The sequence below is a fragment of the Pteropus medius genome, unplaced genomic scaffold, assembly GCF_902729225.1.
Source record: "Pteropus medius unplaced genomic scaffold, Ma_sr-lr_union100, whole genome shotgun sequence".
NCBI lineage: Eukaryota > Metazoa > Chordata > Mammalia > Chiroptera > Pteropodidae > Pteropus > Pteropus medius.
The window spans coordinates 3,013,366-3,037,358 of record NW_024346667.1 but is presented as its reverse complement, the minus strand read 5'-3'; the positions used below and the strand labels follow the sequence as shown (position 1 = coordinate 3,037,358).

General features: G+C 46.3%; 1 protein-coding gene across 2 annotated transcripts in view; it reads left to right on the top strand.

Annotated features, from left to right (window-relative positions):
• MSRA (methionine sulfoxide reductase A) overlaps positions 1–20,721 on the top strand; it is a 327,395-nt gene extending 306,674 nt beyond the window's left edge. For both annotated transcript variants that reach the window (XM_039875849.1, XM_039875848.1), the window contains one exon: positions 19,935–20,721. In XM_039875849.1, the coding sequence (XP_039731783.1) occupies positions 19,935–20,099 (165 nt within the window). In that variant the 3' untranslated portion in view covers positions 20,100–20,721. The remainder of the gene's footprint in view (positions 1–19,934) is intronic.
• Positions 20,722–23,993: the final 3,272 nt, after the last annotated feature.

The following is a 23,993-nucleotide window of genomic DNA, read 5'->3' as shown; positions in this document are numbered from 1 at the left end:
GTGCTCAGGCTCTCCGTGGCAGATGGTGCCCAAAATGGGATTGTTGGCAGGTTGTACCACGTGCCGCCCTCCCATCAAACACACTCATGTGCGTGCAAACACACGTCTGAGCGCTCGGCTTTGTTCTAAAAGCACCTGCCTTGGGTTTCAGGTGACGCTGGGGGCTCATTCCAGAGGACACGCTTGGTCCCCAGGGCCATGCCCCTCAGTCTGAGACCCTCCAGTATTTGGCCACCAGACTATGAATGGGGCACATGCCTGCCTCCAGGCACAGCTTTCTGCTGCCTCCATTGTGCAGCCACATGTCCCCTCACTGGTGTTTGCCCAGGAGCATGGCTGTTTCCCGGGGCACCCTGCGAGGGCTTTGCGCTCGGCCTGGACGAAGGCCATGAAGGCCAGACCGCAATGGGCCAAGGTCGCAGGACTCCAGAAGCAGAAGCCGCGCCGTGCTTTGGTGCCACCATCTGTTTCCCAGAGTGCAGCCTTGTACACACTGGATGAAGAGGCCGTGAGAGAAGGGGCTGCTTCACTGTGGACTGCATGCTAAATGCACCAGGAGTCTCCGTGAAGGAGCAAGACAAGTCTGTGCCCCAGCGCCAGGGGGAACAAGGTCTCTCAGCTCACTTTTGGGAGAGAGCCAGAAGGAAATAGGTGGTGTGCCCTTCGAGAGGGCCCCTTTGCCTCCTGGCAACCCCGCCCTGAGCAGCTACCCGATAACTGACCGGTCCCCCCACCCCCAGAGGATCAGGGCATTGCTAGGGCTGTCACCCAGCTTGGCGCCCACAGCCTCGCAGGAGCCCCGCCCGCACTGTGTTTGGGCTGCTCATTCCAAACAACCACCCAGCCAAGGCAACCAGATGAGGGTGACATCTGGCTCGAGACCGTTGCCAAGTAACTCCTGTTCCATCCCTGGCAGAAAGGAGGTGAGTTCTTTGTGCCAGATTCTTAAAGAGAGAGAATAAAATGCGTGTTCCACGCCCCATATATTTTTCTTCTTTTTACCCTGACATCTCAGCTATTACTTTTCTTCCCCTGGAGCTTGGACACCTAAGGACCAAGTATCCATAAGTATTTTGGAGCAGAGGTGATCAAAGCGTTGGAGTAAATGATGTGAAAGGAGCAGAGTGGTGAGGTCTAGAGGTCAACTCGGAGGGAAAATGCACACAGGCCCGCACACAGGCACCAAGTACACGCTCACACACACATACACAGGACAGATCATAAGGGACAGAGGGGTGACAGAGGGGCGCTGTTTACTAAGCGTTTTCCGTGGGCAAGGCTCTCCACAGTGACCGTGTTTCTAGTGAACTGAATGGGACCAGAATACAATAGGAACTAAGTGCCATGTTTCCTGCTCTTTCCAGTACGGAGGAGAAATGTTAATGACTTTCACTGTGTCTGGTTCCTTTGTAGTGACGGGCGCAGCCTGGTGCCTGTGATCTGGGCTGGAACTAGAAACAAGACTCATCTGTTTGCATTGGGAAGGAAGAGGGTGGGGACATGTACTCAGCCAGAGGCGCTGAGAGAAAGTCTATCCAGCAGTTATGGCAACTTGTCAGATGTGCGACCTTGGGAAAGTTACTTAACCTCTCTGAGCCTCTGTTAGTTACCTGGAAAATGGGAATACTGGCCTCTTAAAAAGTGTTTTGTAAACTTTCAACAAACACCTCTACAAGGTGATATTGTCATTTTCATTTTAGAGATGAAGAAGTTGAAGCACAGAAAAGTTCAGTGACTCGGCCAAACTCATCCTAACACAGAAAGGGGAGAAGTGTGCGGGGGACACCCAAGAGTAGGCAGGCCAGAACTTATTTCAGGAGCACCAGGCAGCGCAGCCAGGGTGTGTTGGCGTCATCTCCTCCGCACTGGCCACTGCACTGCTTACTAATCTTCAGGGCGTCCACTTTTCCCGCTTGGCATAAATTAAGCTGACAACCTACTCCCAAACACAAAAAAAAAATGTGTTATTTTTTCACATGTGACCTGTGTCCCCCGTGCTCTGTGCTTGTTCCTTTGATTTCTTTGAAGCGTGCAGGCGTTTCTTTATCTCTTTGAAACATCTTGTTGTTTGGATCTACTTTTATGGCCAGCTGAGAACTCCTTGAAATATATCCAGCTCAAGGAACCAAGGTGAGATTCGTGCTGCGGATGGCCTTGAGTTTTGCCTTGTCAGATGTGACATTTTCTTTGTGTCATTTCTGAATGTGCTAAATAAGACTTCCATATTTCACAATGTAGAGGTGATGTACCACCCCCGGGCTGTCACAGTCAGCCCTTCGCCAGGCCCCCTTGGCCCACAGACAGGGTCAGGGATAGATTTTAGGGTCATGAAATGAGTCAGCAAGACCAGATGGAGGGTTATGGCAACAGCCCAGGTGAAGGTCGAAGATGGCTGAGCCTGGGAAGTGTCGATGAGGATGAGGTGCATTTGTGCATCATTCAGGATGCGGTGTCACAATTCGCTTGATAAACATGATTTGCTGGGAGACATCAGACAGGAGAAGTTGATGAGATATATAGTGATGAGGGATGGGGCCGATGATGTCGAGTACCAAAAAGAGACCAAGAGGAGATGAACAGCTTTGGGAGAGGAAGAACAATGGCTCTAGTTTTGGATGTGCCATGTCCAGAGCTCAAGGTGGGGGTGGCTAGGAGGGAGTTGCGGGGAGTGGCGGGATTCAGTGAGCAAGTGAAGAGAAGGGTTTGGATCCCAGGAAATATGGAGTCTGCGCCATCGTGGGTCTAAACAACATAGCGCCTGGAATATAGGATAGTTTGCATTTTTATTATAGTTCTTACTTGCTCATTATGATTGCGTTCTGAATCCTGATCAGATATCAAGTCTGAGAGTTTTGTCCAGGATTACTTAAATCTTTAAATTATTCTGGCAATGCAAAGGCTCTTTGAGTGGATTGATAGGATAGTAAAGAAGAACCAATAGATATGAACTTCTTAGACTTTCAGTAAAAAGCAATGCATAGGCTGACAAGCTTCTACACCAAATTCTAATTTTGTTCCAAAAGCAATCATGAAATTGGGAGCACAGCAGAAAATCTGTGTTGTCACAAAGAAGGAACTAACTTATTGATAGGAAACAAAAACCAGATATAAATGGCCACATCTCTGGGGGGAGAAGTATAAAAATCAAGGTTCTCAAAAATTATTAACTCGGATCAGTCTTATTTTACATTTTATAGTGATAGTCAAGGGGAATATGTAATTAAAACATCCAAGTTTTTAAATTAAGTTAATCTGTGTCATCACATTGAAAGCAGATAATGTAAGTAAATGTTCTGCCATGGACCAGGCATATTGTCACACAGTGGACATAAAATATTTTTTAGTTATGACAGCAGCTATGGTGAGTGGTTAAGAATATGGGCTCGGGAATTGGACTGCCTGAGTTCAAATCCTGGTTCCCCTCTTCTCTGTGTTGAGTGTCCTGTTTACAGAAATGGGGTTAGTAATATTACTTTTATCAGAGGGGCTATTATGAGGATCGCATAAGTAACACATGCAGGGCAGTGCCTGGCACAGAGGGAGCGCTCAAGAAACGTCAACTCCTAGCTCCTCTGCATCTCCACCCCTTCCCCAACATGCACATTCTGTTCCTGGTCTTCCAGAGATACAGGAGTTTCACTGAGGTCTTAATAGACATCGATCAAGATACTTCTTCACAGAAAAATCAAAGGAAAAAGGTTATCCTCCAAGGCCTGTGCCCAGGTTCTCTCCAGTGGCACTGCCAATCTCATCCACGCTGTGCAGCTTGTGACATGCAGTACTCACGTGTGGGCAGAGAGCTTGGCCAAGGGCCACCAGCACTCTAGCGTGAGAAGTCTGGTCCACAGACTGTCTTTGGAGCACCAAAACTCTGCATGACGTGTGAAAAACTAAGTCGCTCATTTGCTGTGCTGGGGAACAGCATGGAAGGGTGGAATGGGGGGTTAGCTAGTGAGGCGCTGGTCCTCACCTCTCTGGGCATGATCCCTGCCACCTCAAGTGCCCGAAGTGGGGACATTCCAAGGGTTCAAAATGATCATAACATCTTTAAAAATAACACAGGATGAGCAATGCTACTGAAATGGAATATGTTATTTTGAATGTGTAATCTCATCTCTTCCTCAAAATAATGCTATGGGGTAGGTCTCTTATACCCGTTTCACAAAAGTGAAGGCCAGGCCTCAAGGTCATGTGGTTCGTTAAAACCAGGAGTAGAACCTAGGCCTCGCTTGTCACTGAAGTCTGTACAAACAGGATTTAATTGAGAACCCCTGGAGATATTATAGGGAATTTTTGATACTTAGAGAAATAAAAATGCTACTTTAAATTTATAGTGCCATTGTCTTAACTCCAGTTAACATGGATTTATATTGCCTTAACCAGAAACCATGCCAATTATATTGTATTACCAAATTTAAGTTGTATAATTAGCTTATGTTCCTCCCAACTTCTCTTGAGGGAGTTCCAGTTCTTCTACTGGTTCTGAGCCTTGAAGAAAATTAAAATTACACCTTGGCAAAGAGCACGCATAGTCTATTTTTGGATTCTTTCTTTTTTATTTTCCCATTTTTCACTCCCTCCCTCTCTCCTTCCCTCCCTTCCTTTCTTCTCTAGAAAAAAAAATCCTGATGTATTTCATTACTAAGACGCTTAAACAGCCTGAATAGAAAATCTTCATTAATCCAGACCCCTCGGTCTTATCTCCGCTCAGGTTTTATTTTTTCCTTTGTTACTGTATTAGCAATTAGAAAAGCCGAAGAGGCGAGCCCTCCAATGACACCTGCTTAGAAGTGAAGATGGTGTTGCCTGAAACTAGGAAACGATGCATGCTCGTCACCTGCAGCTTCTGGATGGTACACTGGCAGCATCATGGGGAAACAGCCTTTTGTGGGCCAGCCTCCATTTACTCACACTGTGTCACTTTAAAGCTTCAGAGAAAACTAACAAAAAGCTTCTTTTCTTTCTTTATTTAGCATCATTATATATTCTCTACTATGACAGGCTGGAAGCTAAAGCATTAAAGCAAGATACATCTTAAATGAATTTTCTCTTATAGCTTATATTTTATTTTATCGTCCTATTTTTAGTTTCCTTCGATAAAAAAAAAAAAATTCCAATCATTTAATTCTGAGCCCTAGACAATACAGTGTGAGGTTATACATATTTCAGCCCCAGGGAGAATTTCTGCTTGCAAGATGGCCAGCCTGTTTGCAGTTGACAGATGTAACCTACTCCAGGGCAGAGAAAGTCTCAAGGGAGGTTTTAATTTCTTAATATTGAAATGAACACAACTTTTATTGTCTTAATCAGTGAATAAAAAAACAATAAAGTTGCTAAGTCTCATTTTTTAAACTCAGTGTAAGAGGATTTTAAGAAATTGCAATTACTTTTTAAGTTACTGTTGAAAGTTAATTTCTTCTGTGTTCAGGAAGATTCTTCCAGCAGTTCTGCAGATAGATAGGCACACTGCAGTTAAAGTGAAACTTGGCCGAACTGCTCTCAGAGACCAGCCCTCGGCAGGAAGGGGTGTGTGCTGAGACACACGCAGAGTGGTTGTGCTTTGTGTTTGATGAGAACATGACTTTCATCACATTTCATGAGCTCGGAATACAGGAGTATCCATTTAAAATTGCAGCAGAAATCTTTTAATGCGGACTGAATTCTTTCGGGATATATGTTGGTTGAGGCTGTATTGAGGAATATTTCTATGAATCAAGAAAGGATTTGCTAATGATAATTAATAGCCTTTATAAAGTCATAATGAACGTGTTTCAACCTTTTGTCTGAACAAATAATTAATTTTCTACACAGAAAGCTAATGTGTTACATGCAGTCATTCTTATGTATTTCTTTCTTAATTTAATTCAATTGAATACCATGTTTCTTAAAACTGAAAGTTCCTTTATTGCATCTGCTATTTAATTCTGGTTTCCTAGTACCTTGTTTGATGCCTTAATAGGGACACAATAAGTGTTTCTTGAACTAAATTGAAAAAGAAAAAAAATTGCTAAAGGAGCTATATATGTGTATGTATGTGTATGTGTTTATATATGGATATTATATACGATATAGAACATAAAACATTATGTTACAGATGTCGAGCCAAGTTGGTCAATACCAGAGTCTCAGGGCAGGGGTTATCCATTTGAAATCAAAACACAACTTTGGAATTTATAAAGAATTCTCAAAACTCAACAATAGCAATAAACAAATCGATTAAAATGTGGGTGAAAGATCTGAACGGTCACTTCACCAAAGAAGATATACCGAAGTCAAATAAGAACATTAAAGGATGCTGAGCAGCGTTAGTCATCGAGGAAATGCAAATCACAACCACACTGGGAGACTACCACACACCAGTTAGAATGGCTAAATTACAAATGACGGCGACGAGTGCTGACCACAATGCAGAGCAGCGGGAACTCTCGGACGTTGCTGGCGGGCGTGGACAACGGACACCAGTTTGGAAAACCATTTGGAAATTTCTCATCAAGTTTAATCTACGATTGTCACATGACCCAGCAACCCCTCTCCTATCCTTTTACCTAGGACAGTTTAAGATATGTTCATATAAAAACCTGTACCCAAATGCTTGGAGCAGCTTTATTCATAATAGCCCCAAACTGGAAACAACTCCGATGTCCTTAAATTGGTGAATAGATGACCAAGCCATGGTGTGTATACACCTGACAAGGTCCTAATCTCTCACCTCTGGCTGACCTTGAGGGCCTGTGCGTGTAAAAGGAGAAAGGTAAGGCAGAGCTCAAAACTGCCGTAGCAACGGAACTGTTTGTTCCGGCACACGGAGGGCCAAAGGGTGGAAGACATTGCTTCATGGCATTTAACGAGCCCTGTGCCAAATCAATAGCTAATTATTTGCTAACCAGGCAGAAACTTCTGTGTCCACACATGAAAGAGAATACAAACTTTACAGAATTAGACCAAGAAAGTCTCTAAGCAAGTGAACAGCAGCCGCAGCAGCAGCAACAAGCTGATGGGGAGGGTAGTCTGATTTCCGGACTTACATTATACTATTTAAAATGCCCAGTTCTCAAGAGAGTCTTACGAGATAAAGAAACATGAAAGTAAAACTTACTAGACAAAGACTTTGACTCAACTATTATAAATATGCTCAAAGAACTGAAGGAAACCATGTCTAAAGAATTAAAGAAAAAAATGAGAACAATTTCTCACCAAATAAAGAATATCAATGAGGAAATAGAAATTAGATTTTTAAAAAGAACCAAATAGAAATTCAAAGGTACGATAACTTAAATGAAGAAAGCAATCACTAAGGGGGCTGAGTTGGCCGAAGAAAGAGTGAGTAATGAAGACGAGTTAATTGAGATTATCCAACCTGAGGAACAGAAAGAAAAAGGTACGGTGATATTCGCCCAACTCTGAGACGACGCTCACAACCACTAAACTGTAAACTTTTTATTATATGTCGTGCAAACTCTATCTCAATAAAAGTGACCTGAAAAAGAGAAGCAGTTTAGTAAAGGCTCTGGAACACAAGGCTGAAAGAGAGAACACATTTAACGGGAGGTCGACCTCCTAGCTCGACCTTCTCAGTTTACAGTTGGGGAAACTGAGGCCTGCCCAGTGCTTGTGATGTGATAGACATGAACTTCTTTACCTGATCTGCAGTTACAGTGACTGACCAACCCAGCAGACCCCAGACTGCACTAGTTTTAGCACTGACAGTCCCCTAGTCCTGGGGAACGATGGTTGGCCACGCTGTCTGCAGTTCAAATTGGGGTGACCTCTCCTTCCTGCGGCTCTGAATCCTCGAAACTCGTGTATAAATCAGAAACAGCGATATTTGGAAAAGTTCCTTTACCTTGCCGAATTCAGCGCACTAAACTTCAGCTGGCATTTTGCTTTAAGTCCTTTTCTATTCAACCTTTCGGAATGAAGCGGCTTTCCTTTTAATGAAATCTGCATTTCATCCCCAAGGTGAAAGCCAGCGTCCTTGGCTTCCTCTGATTCCTCTGAACAGTGACAAGTGGGTTCTTTTGTATACTAAATGTGAAGAATATAACAAAAACTGTTAATGTTTTTTTTTTTTATTTTAGATATGAAAAATAAGTTAATTGATTTCAGATATGAAAAAGCAGATTATAACCCCTAGAGATATATGGGGGATTGGCGAGAGAGAGAGAGAAAGAGAGATCCATTTCCTGTAAAACTGAAAGCCATGAAAGGGAAACTTATATAGGAAAAGTCATTTGAATTCTTTTTCAAAACCAGCAGTCCTCAAAGGAAAGATCAAATCCGGAGAAACCAGCAGCCCTTGAATGGGTAAGATGGATTTAAGTCACCTCATGGGTGCAGGAAGTACTGTGAAGCCAAAGCAGATGGGCAGTGGCACCTTCCAGCCATATAACCCTGAGCTGCTTCTTCCCGGTCTGAAGCAGGGGTCCCCAGCTCAGTGTCTCTCCTTTCCTGGCCAGGACTGCAGCCCAGCCCAGCCACGTCTGGTGGGGCTCCATCTTTTGAGGCACAAAGTAGAGAAGAGCCAATTCCTCTTGTACCCAGGAAATGATGCTTAGAATTTGTAAGGTACGGTGAGGGAAAGGAGAACAACAAAGTAATGGAAAAATAAGTAATTAGCTGCCTCTTTCCCCTGCATGTCCACCTTGGCTCAGTTGGTCTGAAAGACGTCGCTACAGGCCGGCAGGTGTACCTCAGAGACATCTGTCTGCTTTGCTTGGGTTCAAGTCATTCATTTAATCTTGTAAAGTGTTCTTATGTGTCAGCGTGACTGCAGGGCAGTGTGTAGCTGAGTTACCTTAAATGGGAGTAAACAGAAAACAAGATCATAAATGTGATGCCTCCAAAGGCCTCTTGCACTGTCTGCCCGAGTCCCTTTCAGCTTTCCGCCCCGCTCCTCTCCGGGCCCTTCCGCACTCCTCAAATGCCTCCTTTCCCTCTTCCCTCCACGCGCCCAGAGCAGGCCCTTCACTGCCCCTACGACCACCCACTGTAAAATTCCCAGTTTGTTGTTCATCTCCTTCGGAGCCCACCCCTCCCCGGCCCCCGGCCGGCTGTGTCAGCCTCTCCTTCCACTGTGGCCCCAAAGGCCGCCGTCTGCACCTCTCATATTCTCGCACAGTCCCTCTGCCTTGCGTGAGCACGTGCATCCTGTCTCCTCCAGCCAAATGCTGAGCTCTGGATGGACGGACAGTGGTCCTCTTTACTCCCCAGTGTGTGGGCGTGGCTCCCATTTAGTCACATCTTAGTTGTCACTCCACATCCTCGGGCCATCACAGTCTCATCAGATGACCTGACTCCCCCTCAAAGCCATAACCTCCTTCAAGGCAGGGAACTTTCTCTTCTTTAGGCCTACGTCACCAGCGCCTGGCATAGTAGGCACTTACGTTGTAGTTGCTCACATGTCTGTCACTACCTCCCCACCCCCACCTCTAGTGAGTGCCACTTCAGGTCAGAGGTTACCTTGTTCGCTTCTCGGTCCCTATTGTCAAGCATTGTCCATAGCACATGGCAGATGCCCCACAATGATTACTGAAATTAGTTGATTAAGTGAAGATGGAGCATTGAAAAACTTATGACAGAGAAGTCTTGTGAGTGGCTTACACCGAGCTACCCCTGTCTTCTAAGATCTTTCAGCATCACACCAGGGGAAACCAAAGAACTACAATAGAAGAAATAAAGTATTCTGTGCTCTGGATTGTCACTGACCTCACACCAGGACCCAGGCTGATGGAGCCACTACTGGCTGGAATAGCCCTGGTCACTGTGTCTAAGGGGGGGGGAGTATGAAGCCCATGCTAGTGCTGGACAGCTCGTGCCCAGAAATGGCTCGTGAGTGGAAATGAGGTCCCTTCCACTCACAGCCGATTGGCCAGAGCAAGTCACATGGGTAACCTGACTTCAAGAGGGAGAGTAAGGGATGTCGGTGGCCACTAATACAGAGACCAGTCTGCTAGAGCAGAGCTTCTCAAATTTTAACACGCACATGTTAGATGATTTTAAAATGAGGATTCTGATTCAGTAGATCTGGGGAGGGGGCCGTATTTTACATTTTTAACAAGCCGATGGCCCATTGTCCACACTCCGAGGAGCAAGGGTAAAGCTTTGACTCCTTACTGGCCAAACTGAACGCTTTCCCTCTCCCCCTTCTCTGCAGATGCAGAGACAAAACTCAGACTGCAGCTCTATCATTTTGTGTTGCAAACCAAGAAAAATATCCTTGCCAGTCAGAAGACACTTGTGATGTATCTCAAGGGTGAGGGGCTCAGAGGAATACGTAATGAAAGCCATTAACTGCCCGACACAACTACAGAGTCCGGGGCAGGACAGAGCACAAGAACGCTGTAGCTGTTCTAAGAAGCCGAAACCATTCTATATAGAGGCCACCATTTGCATAAACAGGTTTTGGTAAATGGACCAAATTAGATCTAATTGTGTCACCTCTTTTTCTACTTTGCCTCCCTTAGTTTCACAAAACCGTGAAGGGTCAGTGCAGCTCTGACCGGGCCGCATAAAGGCTTCGGCCCCTCTGAGCACTCTTCTCGTCAATGTCACGTCTTGTTCGGGAATCTTTCACTCTCCCTAATCTGTCCCCCTTGCTGTGCTGACAGTCACTAATTAACTCGTAGGAGGTAAACCCATGTGCCAGAGCCTGGAGCTCCTGTGAGTCCAGGGCCTGCTGCGGGCAGTGGCACACCTGCAGTTTTGTGGGTGCCCTTTGCCGGCCTGAACTGCAAACCCATGAGCCTCAGCTCAGCTCAGAATAGACGGTGTTTTTCTTTGTAGTGGTTTTCTTTAAAAGCCATGCCAGTCATTTTATTTCCTTTCCCAGAAGTTTTGATTGATGGCAATCTGGTCAGCCAGACGCTGCCAATGGAATAAAACTGCTGACTTGGGCACTGGCACTGGCTGCGCTTATTAAGCCTGGACTGTGTGTGGGTGCGCGCGTGTGCGCTTGCACAGGATAGAAACCTAGCATGGGATTCGATGGAATTAGATCTGGAAGGAACTGAAGAGGTCCCTCAGTTCAGTCGGGAAAAGTAGAAACCAAGGAGGGGACCATGTCTGGTACACGCTCCCTGCTGCCACTAGAGGGCAGAGTGAGGAGCAGAATCCTTGTCTCCTGGATCCTGCCTCAGAGCCTTTTCCTCTAAAGCAGACCTGGTTGGCCCCCTGGCAACAGTTTCAGCTTGTGCTCTTAAAAATCAAACCCCAACTTCCTATGGGCTCAGTATCATAAATTGGATTTCAGTTCTAGGATGAATTTTTTACCATTAAAATATTTTTTAAATGATCCTAAAATAAAATGAAACACACATTTAGATTTTACAAATAATTACCTAAAAACCCAACTCTCAAGATAAGACTAAAAATTATTTCGGTGGGTGGAGGAGATGGGGTTAGCTTGGACCAGATTTAAAGAGGCTTTAACATTATGAATCTGATGAGGTTTGCACTATAAGTACCTGCTTCCTTTCCTGGTGACTTTCCCCCGCCAGCAGCATAGCCATTTCTCATTGGGCCTTCAAACTGTGATTGAATTAAGGTCATCTGTCTTGAACATGCTCACTGCCAATTAGATATGCTTGAATGTTTCCAGAACCCTATGAATGAGGAATAGGCAGGTGTCACGACGACTTTGGATTGGTGGCCCTGTCTAATGGTTCCGAATACTGGGGCCATGGGTGGACTGCAGAGAGTTATGGAAGCCTTTGAAATTATAAGTAAATATTTGATTGTGAGTTTAGGTAGGAAGAGTATTCATAGTGTTTATTGGATTTTCAGGAGAATCAATGATCACCCCCCCCTCCCGCCCGAAGATGTTAAGAATCACTATTATAAATTCAACTTTCTTTTTTATGATCCATTTTCTAAACAGTGAAAGGTATCTGTAGGTCACTCCATCTACAGTGGGGGCAAATAGATATCACACGGAAGCCTCATGTGCCCTTGTGTACACATACATATGAGTGCACGTTCACACGCAAGTGCACAATACACACCTCTCCCACACACATGTACACACACATACACACATGTGTCGATGTCCTTAGAACCAACCCCCTCTCCTCCCTCCCTGCCTTGCTCTGTAGAATTCCAATATGAGGTTCTTGGTGGGTTCCTATTGGCCTTTTGTACCTTAGACACACTGCAGGACAGTACAGACCCAGCTCCTTGGGTCTCACTTCTGTATTCCCACATTCTGGAGACAGCATGTATGTGGGAAGGAGCTGGGATCCAGAGCCGACAGACCTGGATTCTTGTCCCAGATCCATGACGAACTCTCCAGGCACATGAATTTGAGCATGATTCTTAACCACTTTGAGCTTCCTTGTGGGTAAAGTCAGGATAATGACACCCCAGCTGTGTAGGATTACTGGCATGATGAAATGAGAAAAATGAGAGAAAATGCACCCTACAGTTTACATCTGCCCCATCTGGGGACCCTGCAAACCCCTCCTCTGATGTCTGTTAGAGATTCGACATAGAGCCTGGCACTTAATGCAAACTCTGCTTTATGACACTGTGAGTAGGTCTTCCGTCATCTCTTGAGAAGTTTATGGAAGTTTAGGCATTTGTCCCCCTGAGTGGATGGGAGGCAGGGAGTCCCAATTCTTTCTCTCTATTAGGTGACCTTAGATAGGCTCTTAGGGTTTGTTTTCCATCTTTATAATGCAGTCGTCGGTACATGGGATCAGTTGGTGGGACCAGAAAAAGAGTAACCAAACCCCATGTTTAGAGCGAGTCTTTTCACCATTGTATCTTGTTTGCACTTCTTTGGGGAGCTTAATATCCTGGCAGGAGGCTACTGACAGGCACGTAGCTAAGTACTGTTGTGGGGTGTGCTTGTCATGTGGTAACATGTATTATTTGACAGCTGAAAAAACAATGAGAAGCAACCCAAGTGTCTATTAATGGATGAACAGCTTTTAAAAATGTGATATTTATGTAGACATTCTGGCACATGCTACAACATGGATGAACCTTGAGGATATTATGCTAACTGAAAGAAGCCAGTCACAGAAAGACAAATACCGTGTGATTCCACTCATATGTGGTACCTAGAGTAATCAAATTCATAGAGACAAAAAAATAGAATGGTGGTTGCCTGGAGCTGCAGGAGGGAGGAATGGAGAGCTATTATTTAGTGGGTACAGAGTTTTAGTTTGGTAAGATGAAAAGTTCTGGAGATTGGTTGCACACCAATGTGAAGGTACTTAACACTGCTAAACTGTACACCTAAAAATGGTTAAGATGGAAAATTTGAAGTTATGTATATATAACCACGATTTAAAATGAATCAGTGAAATGACTTGAGAAATAGACATCACACATTTTGAATTTCAAGGATATGAGTGGGGTTGGGGGGGAGTATGATCTAAATATGGGATGATCCATGTCTAGAACTGTTTTGGGTATTTTGAAACGATCGACTGTCCCTCTCTAAGGGAAAGGTAGCATCTTTATCCGGTCCCCTGGGACAGTGGTCTTACAGTAGTGATGGAAACGGTCAGGTTGGGAGCTCCGGTCCTAGCTCTGCAGCTAACTGGCGAGTGACTTTGGACAAGCCTCCTCTCTCCCTGGGCTTCACCATCCTCTGCTGAGAAATAAGAAGAATAATTTTCCCTTCTTAAGTCAGCAAAAGCCTCACATGGACTGGAGTATGTAAGGAAGCCCTTAGGAGACACTGCAGTTGGGGACAAAAGCAAGGGCTTGGATGAACGCTGGCCTCTCTGCCTTGATGCCCTTTCGACCTTCCCTGTTGATGCTCTACCATAGCCTGCACTTTAGGGACCTCTGGGCTGTGCTTTCTCAAGATTGTGTAAGAGTGTGTCATTTCCATGCAGTAGGCTGAGGATACTCATGCACTTGGAGAATCTCAGTGAAGCTAATAATGAGCTTGTTAACAGGTTGCAGTAAGCTGATCGGTTACATGTTCATTAATTTATTAAAAAATAAAGGTTTCTTGCCAGCGTCCCTGGAGGGATGGGTTGGGCTAGGGCACTTCTGCTGGCAGAACATCTATGAGGGAATGAGCCGACCAATTCCTTGGGTGTTTGTGATGTTTGGCAGGAGTAGCTGCGGCTGGGGACACCTGTTAGGGGGCCAGAAGCTCTGCCACGGCTTATGGACACCTGCCTGTGTTTTGTGCCCCACAGAGATTGGCTGTGAAGCTGTAGAAGTGAAGAGAGCGTGGGGGTGTAAATGAAGGCTTACTACGTGGGCTACGCAGCATGAGGATTGTTGGGAAAGGGAGCCAGTACCGTTGTGTAGTAAAATATGCCAGGGTGCTACGCACTTTCTGTGCCTCACCTCGCATTCTCATAAAGCACAGTGAGCTAGGTGTCGTACCCATTTCACAGATAGAAAAGCTGCTTCCAGAAAAGAAAACGATAAGAGAATAAAGGCATAGGAGGCTTCCCGGGGCTGCCTAAGGAAAAGGTGAGGAAAGTATGACCAATAACATGAGGTGACCCTCCAGAGACTTCTCGAACCACGTGTCACACTGATGTGTGCTATTTTAGTGAGACTCCACTTCTTTCTAAAAAGTCAGCAAGAAAAAAGGCCACAAACAGAAAGCTCTAGATAATTGTGTTGAAGTCAACAAGAGCAGGAGATAGAAAAGTGAGGGGTGAGAGAGTCGGGCCCTGATCGTTTCTTCCTCTGAAGCTGGTCCTGGTTACGGAACTTAGCAGAGGAAGAGGGCATGCGGAGATGGCCTTTTGTGCAGCAGTGGGTGGACCCAGCCCTGGAGCCTGGAGAGGGGAAGGATGTGTTGGGCCCTGGGGTTTGACCACCGAGAGAGCATATTTTTCTGGCAGCATCACAGTGGGATTTTTCAGCCAACCAACTGGGGTGGTCACTTTGACCAGGCAAATACTTCATGACCCGCACTCATTCTCTATACCACAAGGTGGTGCTGTAGAGCTTGAAGGAAGAGCACAAAGTCTCCTGGGGGCGGCGTCAGCCCTGTGCTGGAGGTGGACCCACCAGCCTGGGGGACCCTCAGGGCTTCATCCTGCAAGGATGGCTGTACTTGAAGCCGTAGTGTTTGCTGTAGCTGATTTCAACTCTTTATCTGCCATGATTTTCCTATGGCCAACCCATTCACATGGTTACAGCCTCCTTTTCGTAAGATACCAGAAAACTTTGTAGGTGATGTGATTCATCATTTGTATAATCAGGAATGGCCTGAGATCCGTGGACGGCAGGAGAGACCATGCAGACTGTGGATATACGCCTCCCCAGTCGCTGGCCTTCCCAACATTCCCTTCCCTTCTGGCCTGGTGGGCAAGTGAGCAGGAATGATGCTAGACTCAGGATCGCCTTCCATCTGCTCTAATTCCTTAAGGAAAAGGAAAAGTAAGTTACTCGCAAACATTGATATGTTAGCCATTATCAGTAACAAATTACCCATGTCCCCCCATAATTGATCGGGGCCCCTGGTGTATGGTGATGGTGTAGCAGAGGTGTCAGAAGACTGAGGTTCACCTGCCAGCACCTGCACAGCTTGCATAGGGCCAAACTGACCCGTCGACTTGGGGGCCCAGTCTTCATCTCCCACTTCCTCCTGCTTCTCCACCTCCCCATCATCCCATTCTCCCCCCAGAAGAGTGAATGGGCTTTTTCAGGAGCTGTGGGTGATGCTGAGGCCATCTTCTGTGGAAGATAGTTGGTCCTCCCTGCACAGACACAGCTTCTGCAATGCTGTGTCTAAAGAGTAAATCCACTCATGGAATTGGCCAGGGGCCTGTGGCAAGGAAAGCGATGGCCTGAGCGCCCTGGTCCCTGAGCCCCCGCTTCCCAGGTCCACGAGGAAACACCGGCAGGGACCTAGACAGAAGCCCCAAAGGTTAAGAGAATCTCCAAGAGATCCCAAGACGCAACTGTTCTTTTTTAAATTCATTCATTCATTTCTTATATGTTAAGCACTGAGATGAGGTAGAGAAGCAAGACAGTCCGCACGCAAGGAGCACGCAGTCTAGTGTGTGTCCTGCCAGAGGACAGTGGAAGTGGCTCAGAGAAACAAAGGACAGTTATAATGCAATGTCACAAACACTATAAGGAATAGTCGGACTGCAGGGGCGTAGATGATGGAGTAACTTCTGCCTTAGAGAATCGGGAAAGGTTTCATAGAGGCGAGGACGTTTGATCTGGGCAGGAGTTCATGTTTAGGGAAGAGAGGAAAGAACATTCCTCGGAGGTCGTAAGGGAGTGCAATGTTCAGGAGATGAAGTTCAACACGACCCAAGAAAACTACTCGGCGAGAAGGATAAAGAAGAGAGTAAGAAAAGAGCGAGGAGGATGAGGACGTGGAGGCGGAGTGGGACCCAGCGGGGAAGGACTGGCGGTTTCTCCCCAGGGATCCAGCACAGGCTTCCGCTCTGTGGTTCGGGAGGTGCTGACACCAGCATGTGCGCGCTCCCAGGACGATCTCACGGTCTGTTCAATTCCGTCGCTTGGCCCAGCACACAGAGGGCATCCACACTGGAAGCGGCGGACAACTGCGAAACTGACCGTCACAGTTTGCAGTCACGGTAAACAAAGAAATAGACAGGCCAAGGCCGTCGCTGGGGAATCCCTTGCACTGCGTCCAGCTGCCTGTGTCCAGCAAGGACTCTCGGAGGAAGCAGGCCCTCCGAGGTGGCTGAGGGGAGTGACTTGCTTTGGTGAAGTGAGAAAGCAGAGCCTGTGGGGAAGAAGGAAAAGTAGAGACCAGGTAGGACTTTGCGTTCTCCTACTTCCTCTTCTTTCATATCCAGATTTTTTTGCACGTTTGTGTCCCCCTCTCCCTCAGTTGTAGAGCAAGGGTTGAGGACAGCCATGGCCGGTGCCGTGACGGTCTCGGCCTGGAGGCTGGCTGGCCCAGTGCAGAGGGGGCAATGTGGGCCGCAGGCCTGATGGCTCTCGCCTGTGTCTGCCACCCTGACAAGACCGGCCAAAATGTCCCAGGGGAAGGGGAGTTGGAGGAGGGCAGCATAGCTGTCTTCTGTAGGTTTTCTTCACTGTTAATTCTTGGTTTTCTCCTCTCAAATGAAAGTGAAGTGTCTGCCATCTTGTGGCAGAGGCCTGGTACTGCCTGGGCCCCCATCCTCACGCCTTCCCTCCCTCTGCTCCCCAAAAGGGAAGCTGCCCCTCTGGGGTGGTCCGTGAGTGGCTCAGTGAGGGCTGGTGTGGAGAGGAGGAGGGGAGCCCGGGCAGTAGCGTTCACTGGCGCTGGCCTCCCTGCCTCTGGTAGAGAAGCTTCTGAGAAGGCTCTCCTTGTCCATAAAGGACGGTCATCTGTGAAAGAGAGGTCACGGTGAGCAGTGTGTGAGGGGGTCGTGCTCAGAGAGGACAGAGCCCAGGTGAGGCGACAGAGCAGAGACATCTGCAGACCTAGGAGCCGGGCCTTGCCCTGGGGGACGGGGAAGGGTGGAGGATCTCGACAGCGGGCCGCTCCCATTCCGTGTGGCCAGGACGGGGAAGGCTGAGGTCAAACTCTGAGATGGCCTCGGAGTGTGGGAGACTTGTGTGCCCCACACAGAGCGGCTCAGATAGAGCAGCGGGGGAGCATGTCTCAGTGGGCGTGTCTGGGACGGGGTGATGGACGAGCTCTCTGAGGATATCCCTGGGCTTCGTACCTAGTGAAGCTGTGAACTGCACTTGTCAATCTGGGACCCTCTGGAGCCAACCTTTTATTTGGTATATGGACACAGCTACAAGAAGCAAGAGATTAAGTCATTCCGAGACATTCTCTGGCTCTCTGAACTTGGGCCAAGAATGTCAAGTCCTCACCTTGTACCTTTTTCTTTCTACAAGCTCTTGGCTAGCACAACCCACAGATGTCATGCATATCATCTTCATGGGAATATTCCACTGCCACAGCCACCTAGAGTCCCAAAGCCTTCTTTCAGTGGAATTTCCTCACAGGCAAATACTGGCGATAATTTAAGTAAATGCGTTGTCACCGTACACTGTGGGCACTGATCCGTTTCCATCACAATGAGGTCATTTCTCACTCAGAACAAACAAGGACAGTTAACCAACAGTTAACCAATCCCAGGTTCTCATTCTCATTGAGGTTCTGCTTCCTGAAAACAGTTCTGGTCCCCAATGCTGTCTTCGCTGGGATTTCAAGCAGGGTGGGCTTTACAAAGGGAATTTGCTGCTTCCAGAATCATTGGAAAGGCTGTTGGCGTGAGGGTTAGGGAATAGCAGCACTGGATTTCAGGATACCAAGAAGTTACAGAAATAGCTGGAAATCGTTGCCGATGACTTTAATTGCCTGCAGCTTGAGAGTGACAGTTTTCAGGAGGAGCCGGCAGTCTCAGCTCTGCTCTCAGCAGATACCTGCGCCCACCCTCACAGCTGCACCTTGCGAATAATGGCTTCTCCTTTGATTTAGCCTGCCAGATTTCGTGTGTGCTTCTCTCATTGGTGGCATCTAAACTGGAGTGCTGCTGGCAATAGAATGTGGGAAATGTAGTTTCCAAGCTCTCAGCCTATGCAATACTGTGGTGAGCTGAGAATGTCAGGGATCAGGACACAATATCTGACATATACTTTTAAAGATGGATGATAATAATAGTACTTCCCTTCATATGGCTGTTGTGAGGCTAAAATTAACATTGTGAAGTCTTTGTGCAGAGTGTGGCATATGGTAAACCCTCGATAATTGCTAGTTTACAAAAAAGTGTCAAAACTGAAGTCAGAATGGCTCCTCGTTGTCATTTCTAACCCCTGTAAGGAAACTGGCTGCTTCTGAGCTGCAGGGTCCAACCCACCCACCTTGGCGAGGATCCTGTCCCTCACCGTCCCAGCCTGCTTGTCAGATCCTCAGTCTGCCTCGTTCTGGCTCAGAGACACAGGAAAAAGATAGACGTTCTCGGGGGGAAAAAGACTGTGGCGGTGAATCATGCTGAATATTAATATTAGATTCCCAGCACTCTGCAGACATAAGGACTTCCTTTTAATTGGACCAAAGGATACTCAGAGACTGCTCAGTTCCCTTACGGAAACACAGGTCCCAGGCCCCACCTTGCACTCTGTCCGAAATGGAATCAGTGACTCTGGGAACGGGTCTCTGCAGCCTTGTGCTCGAACACTGCAGGCAGCCCGGGACAGCCAAGAACTAGGGCACAGCTGAAACCCAAAAGGGAAAGGAAACGGGCTGAGATCCGTGGGGAACAATGTCTATTTCTTAATCCGTCTCCTGCCCCAAATAGCTCCGCTCTCCTCCCCCAACTTGTGTTTACGTGTCTGTTTCTTTCCCTGGCAGCAGATGCCACCAGGCCTTCAACTAGGTCACAGAGGGTGGTGGTGAACTGACACAGGCCCTCAGGCCACGTCTTCCCCTGACCTTGCTCCCCAGGGCATCCTGGCAGGGTCCCCAGTCACGAGATCCACAGCAAGCAAATGTCCCCTCTGCCACCAGGAACAGGCCTCCTGCCATCTCTCTGTCCCGCCTGAGAGATGGCAGGAGGCCGGTCCCTGGTGGCAGAGGGGACAGCACAGGGTGGTGCTGGGGCCCTCCCCGCCCTGGCCTGCCGGGTCCCCTCATCTCCTCCCACCACAGCCCTGCTCCAGTGCTCTCAGAGACCCCACTCTTTCCTGGGGCCCCGCTGCTCCCCCTGGGAGAGCACCTAGCCGTGCCACAGGGACCCTCAGGGCCAAGCCAGGGCTCCCTGCACACACCGGGACAGTGGTGGTGTGATGGGTAGAGCGAAAAGCACAGTCAGAAAAGCTCATTTCAAACACCAGTCACCCGAGGCGCAGGAGGTAAGAGCTCGCCCAGAGTGACCCAGCTGGGAAGTGGCAGAGCGCAGGCCCGCGAGGACCCACCGCACATCCCGAGCCACCCTGTCAGCCTCCCTCACAGCCCGACGTCGTCGTCCCTTTGTCTCGGGACCATCTTGGCCCGGGATCAGGTCCTGATGGCTCCTTTCTCTCCACAGGTTCTGTCAGAGCATGGCTACGGGCAGATCACGACCGACATCCGGGAGGGACAAGCTTTCTACTACGCGGAGGATTACCACCAGCAGTACCTGAGCAAGAACCCCAACGGGTACTGTGGTCTCGGGGGCACCGGCGTGTCCTGTCCGCTAGGTATTAAAAAGTAATTTCTTCCCATGTGGTCGGCCCTTGAGGTCACAGCAAAAACACTTTCAACAAATTAGGCAGTTCTCTCGTGGTTCATGTCAGTGGCTTTTTGAAGTACACAAAGTATAAAGGTGTTCGTAAAAATCTGGTTTATTGAGGTATAATTTACATGAAGTGCCATGACAAGTTGATAACATGTAATTTATCTTCTAATAAGTTGTGGTGGCAGTAGAGCTGTGAAATTTTTTGGATCATTTGGAGTCTGAATGAGGATAATGAATATGCTGTATTCGCCCTTCTTGTGCCTAGGTGCCTGCCATGGAAACTGGGGAAGGAAATGAGAGATAGTTGGGCAGGGTAGGGTATGTCGGAAATCTTTTATCTGAGTCCTGTCCCACCTCACATGCCCTTCACCCTCCAGTGCCTTACAATTTGCAAACATTTATAGCCTCAATGAATCACTTACAGAAATACTTTGCTCTGCTGATCCTATATATGCATAAGAGGCTTTCTCTCTCTGGCCTTCCTGTGGCAGAGAAAGTGCGAGTTAGCTTGATGAAGTCTAACGTATCGCTTACAGCTATGAGAAATGCTTGTTCTAATAAAAGTCTGTATTCTAATAATAAAAATCTGCCTGATGTCTCATCTGTCTTTTACTTGTTTAGGTAGGATGTTTCTAAGTATTGTGAGATATAAGCCTCAGAGTCATTTACCCCCGATGGGAAATCTGATTGAAGTTTTTGGAAAACATGTACACCCCTGGCTCCTGGCAACTTTAGTAATAATTGCCGTTTTCCACGTGCATGTCGCCGGCGTCACAATATTCTAGTTAGAGAGAACAGATACATGCAGTTCCTGCCCTTAAGAGTCTTTATATTCAGGACAAGGGGCGGGGGACATAGGCAATAAATATGTCAACAAATGAATAAATAATTGCAGGTCCTGAGAAATGATATGGACATGATAAGCAGGATAAGATAGTAAGTCGTGTCTGGGGCTGCGGAGTCGCTTTGAGGGCTGTTTTAGCGACGCTGGTCAGGGAAGGCTTCCATGAGGTGGCGAAACTTAAGTTGAGAACCGCATGATCTGAATGATGTGAAGGAGACACGTGAGCACAGGTTGGAGGTGGAGGGCAGAGCTATTGGGGCAGGAGAGGGATTAAGAAATAGATGTTGTTCCCCATGTAATTAGCTCATTTCTTTACTTTCCCTCTTGGATTTCTGCCATACCCTAAGCATCTCAAGAATACAGAAGTGAAGGAGATGTACGTAATCACTGCCAGCATCCCCACTTTCGTTGCTTGAAGGAAGAGCTTTCCAAATAGAAGGACCAGGATATTCAAATGGTCGAGACAAGGAGGAATATGTGATGGTTGAGAAACAGAAAGGCCAGTGAGGCTGGAAATAGTATGAAGTGATGAGAGTGGAGTCCCAGTGAACGGGATTAGTGTTTTATAAGAGAAAGAGACAGGAGCTCCCTCTGTTGGCCATGTGAGAATATAGCAAGAAGGAGGCTGTCTACAGGCCAGGAAGCAGACTCTCACCAGACACCAGATATGTTGGCATCTTGATCTTAGACTTTAAAGCCTCTAGAATGGAGAAATACGTGTTTCTCATTTAAGCCACCCAGCCTATGGCATTTCGTTATAGCAGCTCAGCTTGACTAAGACAGGTAGCCTGCACTGATATCTTTTTATTCCTCCAGATCCAGACTCAACCTTTCTCCATCTCTCTCTGTGTCCTGGGAGTCCTGAAAGGACGGTAACGACAGCCTTCCTTGCTCACTTGCTTTAATTCGGGTCTGGCCAACAGGAGGAGGTGCTAGTAGGAGTCTGAGAGCGGGAGATGAGTAAGGTCTTTGCCCTTGTCTCCGTGAGTTGGCTGTACATGGGTGACAACAGCTCCACACTCTTGCTCATTATGGCCCACACCACCATCTTTTGGGGTTTACCCAAACCCTGTTCACTTTGTAAGTATTTCCTATATGAACCTCTCCTCGATTATCCAGTTTGAGTGTGCATCTGTTTCCTGGCAAAACCTTCACAGACACAAATAGGGAAGGTAAACTTTCTTCCATAATTAATTCCAAAAATTATTATAAAAGAGATTCTCTTATTCTATGTTCATGTCGATTAAGTAAAAATATTTTTTTAAATACTACAATATATAAAACCGCAGGTTTTAGAGCTGGAAGGAGTTTTATAGATGGTTTATTTAGCTGACTGCCCTTATTTTATAGGTGATAAAGCTGAGGACCTAAGAGGCAGCATTTGCACTATTTGCCACAAATTCATTTGTGTATCAGAAGGAAACCTTCCCCTTTTGGTTTTCAACCACTGTCCTGGTCCTGCCCTCCAGGGCCACCAGAAAGTCTGACCCTCTTCCTTAGGAGACAGATACTTGAAGATATTTGAGGACAGAACTCACTCTCCCCAAATCATCTTCTCTAAGTTAAATAGCTTTCTAAAACCCTGATTCACAATTGCTAGCCAGCACTACTAGATGCCCGGGGTCCAGAAACAAAGGTGATTTGTCTAAGGTTGTGTTATCCAATGTGGTAGCCACTAGCCACACACAAATGGCCATTTAAATTTAAATTAATTAAAATGGAATATAATTAAAAATCCAATTCCTCACTATCTACATTTCAAGTACTCAATAGCCCCAAGTAGCAAGTGGCTACCGTATTGGATAGTGGAGATAAAGAACATTTCCATTACCACAGAAAGCACTAGAGTTAAGAGAGTTTGATGGGATGTGTAAGTCCTTTGACCTTTCTGATTTTCTTTTATTAATGCAGTCACATCATGTTGTTGGCCCATAGGATTAATAAAAGCCTAAATATTTTTCACATGAACTGTCTTCAAGACAGAGCTCTCCATTCATATTCTTATACCCTTGCTCTATTATTATCATTTTAACCTTTGTTATAGGAATTTACATTCCTTCTTTGTTGATTTTTGTTTCATTTAGGCCCTGCATTTCAGTCTGTTAAAATAATTTAATTTAGACTCTGACATCTGAAATATTGTTTCCCTCTCCCAGTTTTTTGTCATGTATGGGATTCATTAGCATGTCCCCAATGTCTTCTTGAAAGTCATTATGCAAAATATTGAACTGAGAAGTTCTCTTAGAACAACATGTCAGTTGTTTAAGGTCTTAGAGCATCTATTATAATTGGCATGCCCTGCCACTCCTGACCCTCCCTCCACCAGTCTCTCATAGAAATTGCTAGTAGATTTCATACTCTTTTCTTCTCAACCCAGATACGCCTCCAAAATTCTTCTCTGCAAAAGACTGGGCAGCCACTGCCAACCATCCAGACTTGGTTTTCTAGGCAAATACCCTTTTCTTCCAGGAAGATACAGAATTTTTTACAAATGCTTGGGATATAATGCCTCAACCAGTTGTAAGTTGACCTAAGAGAACAATCATACAAACAACATATCATTATTTTAGCTACAACATGGTGATCAGAGAATGGGGTAAGTGCTTTGCCGACATCTAGAAATACCATGGAAGTTGACTTAGAGATCAACTAGCGTCGGGCAGACCTGAGTGAAAATACTAGATCCTCCCCTGATAGGTTGAATGACATGAAAAAGTCACGTGATCTCTCTGAGACTCAGTTTCTTGGAGTGTAAAACGGTATTGACAATACCTATGTTTCAAGGTTCTCAGGAAAATTAAATATGTATTTATATACATATAAAGGTCGTTTCCTAGATATTTTATAAACTATTCAAACTAATAATGTTTCAAAACTGATTGTTCTAGGGCTAGGGTGGATTTATAAAAGTAAATGAGATTAAAAGTCTTATCGAATAATCTCCTTTTCTCCTTCTCATAAGAAGACTTAACAATAATATCTACCATGTAGGGAGCACTTAACTCTATGAATATATTATATAATAT